This window comes from Triticum dicoccoides, chromosome 2A (assembly GCF_002162155.2).
Source record: "Triticum dicoccoides isolate Atlit2015 ecotype Zavitan chromosome 2A, WEW_v2.0, whole genome shotgun sequence".
Classification (NCBI taxonomy): Eukaryota; Viridiplantae; Streptophyta; class Magnoliopsida; order Poales; family Poaceae; genus Triticum; species Triticum dicoccoides.
The window spans coordinates 783,357,634-783,363,935 of NC_041382.1; the positions used below are offsets into that span (position 1 = coordinate 783,357,634).

At 41.2% G+C, this 6,302-nt stretch overlaps 1 protein-coding gene across 1 annotated transcript; it reads left to right on the forward strand.

Moving 5' to 3' along the window:
* Positions 1-250: 250 nt before the first annotated feature.
* LOC119357295 (NAC domain-containing protein 30-like) lies at positions 251-2,135 on the forward strand. Its single transcript, XM_037624289.1, has 3 exons — positions 251-896; positions 1,071-1,384; positions 1,462-2,135. Exons 1-3 carry the CDS (start codon positions 713-715, stop codon positions 1,912-1,914), a joined length of 951 nt encoding a protein of 316 aa, XP_037480186.1. The 5' UTR covers positions 251-712; the 3' UTR covers positions 1,915-2,135.
* Positions 2,136-6,302: the final 4,167 nt, after the last annotated feature.

Below are 6,302 nucleotides of genomic sequence, written 5' to 3' on the forward strand. Positions count from 1 at the left end.
TGACCGTAGTGTAGGGTACGTGTCTAGTACCAGTAGGCCGGCGCAGAAAAATGATGGAAACTACAGGGAGAGAGGTGGTGGTGGATGTGTGGAGGGGAGACTAATCCTGAAGTGCACTCAAAGAAACATGCTGGCTTTGCATTCATGCCCCTAAAACCTTCACTCTCACAGCTCCTATAGGCAGCATCCACTGCTGGTCCTTTTCATTCCTCTTTTCTCTTCTATCTTCTTCCATTCCCACTTTACATTACAAGCTAGACCACACTACGCGCATAAATCCATGCCATCAAGTGCTTGCAATCAGCCTAGATTACAATTGTACTTTGTCCTCAGAAAATAGATCCAGGACATGATTGCTGTAGATAGATAGACAGATTTGGTGTGGGCTATATAGGGTGCTAGAGCTAGATTACAGTATAAATAGCAGCTCATGTGAGCGTGCGCATACCTACGTGTGCTCTGCTCTGCTTGCTGTCAAGAGTCTGTGCTCACCTCTCATTGCAGTGTTGCACGAGTGCGCCCAGCCAGCAGCCATGATCCTTCTCTAGATCTTTAGCTATCTATAAAGATCCTTTTCACCTTCGTTGGTCCACACGCATACAACATATATACACCTCCACACATGCATCTACTAGTACTAAGTTGAAAAGGTTGTGCGCTTGATTTCAGTTCAGAAGACATCGAGCTAGCTTGCTACCAGGCAGGAAGGTAGATGCTAGCAATGGACCAGCACCATCAGCAGGAGGAGTCGTGTGTTCCACCAGGATTCAGATTCCACCCCACAGAGGAGGAGCTGGTGGGGTACTACCTGGCCAGGAAGGTGGCCGCCCAAAAGATCGACCTCGATATCATCCAGGAGGTTGATCTCTACCGGATAGAGCCATGGGACCTCCAAGGTAAATATACATCTGAATTTTGGCAGTTCGTTTTGTAATTTTACTCTCTCCATTTCTATTTTGAACTGAAACCATGACAAGTAGGAGTAGTATTTTGGAACTGAGGGAGTACATACATAGTGTTCTAGTGAGGTGGTGATTCAAGTTGAATATTAACAATAATGGATGGTGCAGAGAGGTGCGGCGGCGGCAGGGGAGGACGGGGAGCGCGTCAGGTGGCGGCGGAGGACGAGCAGTCGTCGGAGTGGTACTTCTTCAGCTTCAAGGACCGCAAGTATCCCAGCGGCACCCGCACCAACCGCGCCACCGCGGCCGGGTTCTGGAAGGCCACCGGCAGGGACAAGCCGGTCATGTCATCGCGGAGCCACGGCGTGATCGGCATGAGGAAGACGCTGGTGTTCTACAGGGGCCGGGCACCCAACGGTAGGAAGACCGACTGGATCATCCACGAGTACCGCCTCCAGACCAACGAGCACGCCCCCACACAGGTACGTAATTCACTTGTTCTTCCTCTGCTTCTTCTTGAGAATTTGGCGTTGATGGTGAGGATGTTGACGGTGTGCAGGAGGAAGGCTGGGTGGTGTGCCGGGCGTTCCAGAAGCCCACCCCGAACCAGAGGCCGTCCTACATCTTCCCTGCATACGCTGCCACTCCGGGCCTCGGGAGCTACTACGACGCGAGGCCTTGGCTGCACGGCCGAGGCGATGACCTCCCCTACCTTCAGAGCGCCGCGGGAGCTACAGGAGCCGGCGGCCTTGGCTTCCCCGGCCAGGGAATCCAGTACTCTGACGACGTGCTGGAGTCCAAACAGAGTCTTTTCAACAACATCCCGCAGCTCATTGAGAGCCCGCCGATGACCACCGCCTTTGCCGGTGGTGGCGACGAGGGCTATGACATCGTGCAGCAGGGACAGGGAGCGGCCGGCATCGACTGGAACTTCCTGGACAGCCTGCTATCCACGTCGCAGCTGCACGAATACTCTGCTACTGCTGCGTCACAGCTGCACCTAGAGCAGTGAAGTAGAGTTAGCAGACATACCGTAGCAGCATCGATTTCATTGTATACATGATTTTCTAATAATTAGTATCGTTTATTACAGATAGTAGATGATGTCCATGTGCATCTGTTGCACTGGACACTTGGTTGTACCTAGATAGGCTACTCTGTTTCACTTACTGAGTCCATGTGTCTACTGTAGATCACTCTGTTCCACTTACTGAATATATGTGTTTCATCGTAGGCTACTCTGTTTCACTTGGTAAATTTCAGGGACAGTTTGTTTATCGTAGGCATGATTCGCTAATCGTACTCCACTAGTACAGAACACAGGCAGTATAGAGCCTAGATGACAGTTGTACCTTAGCATAACAGTGTGTGTTCTACTTTACAGCAGACACACAGAGCACACTGTTTCACTCGTTGATGAATTTGTTGAGCAGCTGATCATCATCACTCAGTAGTATATGTTTCACTCAGTGAAAAACTTTTCATTTCGCCATACGCGTGATATAACTTTGCTTGATCTTTCTGGGCCGTTCACGAACGCTTAACTAAATGTGTGATGTGCCCACGCGGATTAGTTAACATCGATCGAGCGTGATAGTGAGTGGATTAATTGAGTTTCCCTGTCAATCGTCTTTTCTGGTGTAACAAATTTACGCGTCATGAGATTGTAAGTTTGAATCGTAATTAAGTTGAGATGCAGACAGATGGATGGGTCTCCTACTCACCATCTATAATCAACAAAGTGACAGGGACTAGCACTGCCTTGATCAAGCTTTTAAATCTAGGCCAATATGTCACTTTTGGGGCTCTACCGATATAAACATAACATATCATTTTGTAAATATCATTTTCAAATGTATCATCCGACAAGGACCGAAATATCGATCGATATGGCCGATATCTAGCCCGATATGTCCATCTAGTAGCGGAGCCAGCTCGGCCGGCGAGCCGGGGCAAATTACACGGCGTTCCTGTCTGCCAGATTTTTGCCCCTACAGATCGTTGGTTAGCCCTCCATTTACTGCTCCTATTCAAACAAGAATGCATGGCTGAGCCCGGGCAGCTGCCACGGGTAGCCGGGAGGTGGCTCCGCCATTGTTTCCACTGATATAGAACGATATGTAGATTATAACAATTCTTACCGGAAAGGAGTGAAATAAGATTATGAATTTACAACCTCATAATATATTATCAAAGTCATGCACAATATGTTTCATACAAATGCATATATATTGTATGGTTTTTAATCATAGAGTAAGGATTTTGTGAATCTTTCCACAATAGTTTCTTAATCAATAAGTTAATAAACTATAAATCTAAAAGTGTTATGTTAAAGTGTTGAATCATACATTTTATTTTACTAAAAATAAATGTTTTGAACAAGAATAATGAAAAGATAGACATGTTTTCTCCGATATATCTACATATCACCCGATATATCCCCCGATATCCGACATCCGATATGTTGAAGCCAAACCGATACGAACCCGATATCCGATATTTTGAAGCTTGACCTTGATATTATGTATTTCAAGTACATAATGTTGCTTGTGGCTGTTGTATAATGTTGATCATTAAAATGTTCTTTTCTGAATGGGATCAATCGGTTGATAAATATGTATGAGATCGATGAAATGCATAATAAACAGAAAGGAAGGGGATTTAATTCCGCTTCATAAACTTAGAAAAATCATATTTCTAGATTTTTATAAATTCCGGGATATAAAGCTAACATGCAGGTATTCCTTACTCATGAGAGTTTCTAATTGTGTGGCAATGGTATTTTGCAAATAAAAAGATCATGTTTCCTGTCACAACATCACTAATTATCGTCTTATGTTGCTGTTTTTCATAGGCCACTGACATCATCGTCGTCGCCATCCATATTACTACTTTTGTAGTGCAATATTCACTAATGTTTTTTTCAAGCGAGCTGAGCATAGCTATACTTGACATGGGTGCTTGCAATTTTCTTGACTTTATTCCATGCTTTCGGTACTACTTTATTAGTGGTACCGTGTGTGCGTCAATTACATGGTGTCTGTGGCAACTTCATCTATCTCAAAATCTGCCAACTCAATATGTCGAAGGTGCTCATAGGGTTGTGTATGTGTGCATGTGTTTTCTGAGCATTTATGTATGCACTATCTTTCACAAATGAATGAATCTTTTCAAAACAAAATATGCCACACTTTTTGAAATATATCTGGATATGTACATTTTTATTGCCTTCTTCCCTTAAGATACAAGTAATATATCTAATGAAAAAAATCATGTATTACAATTTTTTTATAATGTTGTAATACAAAATATATTATAAAAAATCATACTATATCAAAAATACCATAAATCCAAATATGAAACACCGCGGTATTAACCATATACGTGAATATCTGACACAATTTCTTGTCATTATATGGAAGAAATTCAACAAGTGCTTAAATTTATTCTTGGGCTATGCCATGTATGATAATAATTTGTGTGTGCAACTCACAAAAATTGCAGTATAATCTTTACCATCGACATCGAAAGACTTCATATACTATGTTTATCATGGACCATTCTAAAAGTGATGCATGAAGGAAATTAAAATGTAAATGGAACATGTTATGTTTTTACTAAGCATAAGAGTGTGTGCATTCTGAGAACCATAGAGACTTCTTGCTTTCTTTAATTGCACTTAAATTAAGAAGAAAATTGTATATGCATAAGGATAACACTCCTCTGTAGCATGACTACCTCTCATTGGCCTTAGTGTGGCAGCTTTTAAATATACCACATTTCGAAATATATTCAGATAAGGATCCTCCCCCTCCATCCCGGGGTCCATTTTTAAAAAATCCCAGGTTTTTGGGTCCCAGGTTTGTTTCATAGGTCCCACTTCATAAGATTTCTCGGTTCTTCTTCAGATTACTCTCATTTCCCGTACATCTTTGTTTGTGCGTCCTCGCAGCGATATAGAGGCGGCAATGGCATCCCGGTTGGCGTAAGTCTACCTAACCTCCTTAGCATCCCAATGATGTACTCCCCAATGCTTGCGGTGGACATTTAAGGGTTTAGTCTCCTGAACCTTGTTGTACAATGTGTAAGGTCTCTTGTTCTGTCTTAAGCTTTCATCAGACAGTGGTGGTAATGGCAGTATGATGGTTTTTCTTGTAAGGGTTTTCTATTACGTTGGTACTCCATTGGTCAATGGAGGCATCCTGCAATTGAAGGTACCCTTAGCATGTTGTTATAGTTGTAAGCTCCTCGAAGTTTTAGTCACGTAATTAACCATATCGTCTATGAAATAATAGTGACAGAACCCCTAAGAAAATTGTTTGCCCAGAAGACAACTTTAATTCTATCAATTTTGCATGTTTTATACAAATTCGGAAGGGTTGGATAGACTTTTTTAATAAATTCCCTGCAAAAGAAGAAGTTTTACCTCTTATTTGTATTTTTTGATTTATCCTTTGATTTATCCTTTGATCCTCCCCCTTTCTATTCATGTAAGCCTAATCATAAGCTAGACATCCCTATCAGGATATTTTTGAGACAATCAATTCATAGCAAAAATGTATAAACTCTGTTTATACAAGTATCACAAATGAATCCACGATAACATTCAAGACTATATTTTTTGTTCTTACTTTTTCTCATTTATGGGATTGGATTTAAATCTTTAAGGTGTAATGTGTCAAAAATATCTAATTTCACTAGTACTACAAACACGATTAAATTGTGCACGGTGCATGCATATTTTAAACGACGAACATTACAAATCTAACATGAGTTTGTTATTAATATTTAACAACGTTATCAAATCACATGTTGTCATAAGTTATCGACACAATATTAGGTTTGAATGTGATATGATAAAAATGAGTTAAAAGTAAGCATAAAAGTTTAACATGTTCAAATTGTGACTTCTCAACCTCACAAACCATTTTTATAGATAAAATGCATAAAGCTCAACTTCAAATTTGTGAAGACGTTAAGTGGTAAAATTGTGGGGCTTATTATTACGAAGGCAATAACTTGGAGAAAAACTAAAAAAATTACATACAAAGACCATTGAAGATAAGAGACCTACATGCAAAAATTAATTTATTTTTTTGCTTTGTTTTGATAATAATTTGTAAGTGAAAATGGAGCTAATCAAAATCAAAACACTTAAATATCATATATTTTATCATGGACCATTCTGAAAGTGTTACATGGAGGAATATTTTAATTTACAATGGAATAGTGAAAGAGTGGAGCAACTCGGGCGACCAATCCCCCTTCATGACCTTCTGCCTTCCAGCTTCTCCTCCAGCATCATCATCGTTAGTCAAAGTTCACATTGAATGGTAGAGGGGCTGTCGTTCTAGGAAACTGTGTTGTGGAGGAATAGTGGAGGTCATGCCGATGAACGTC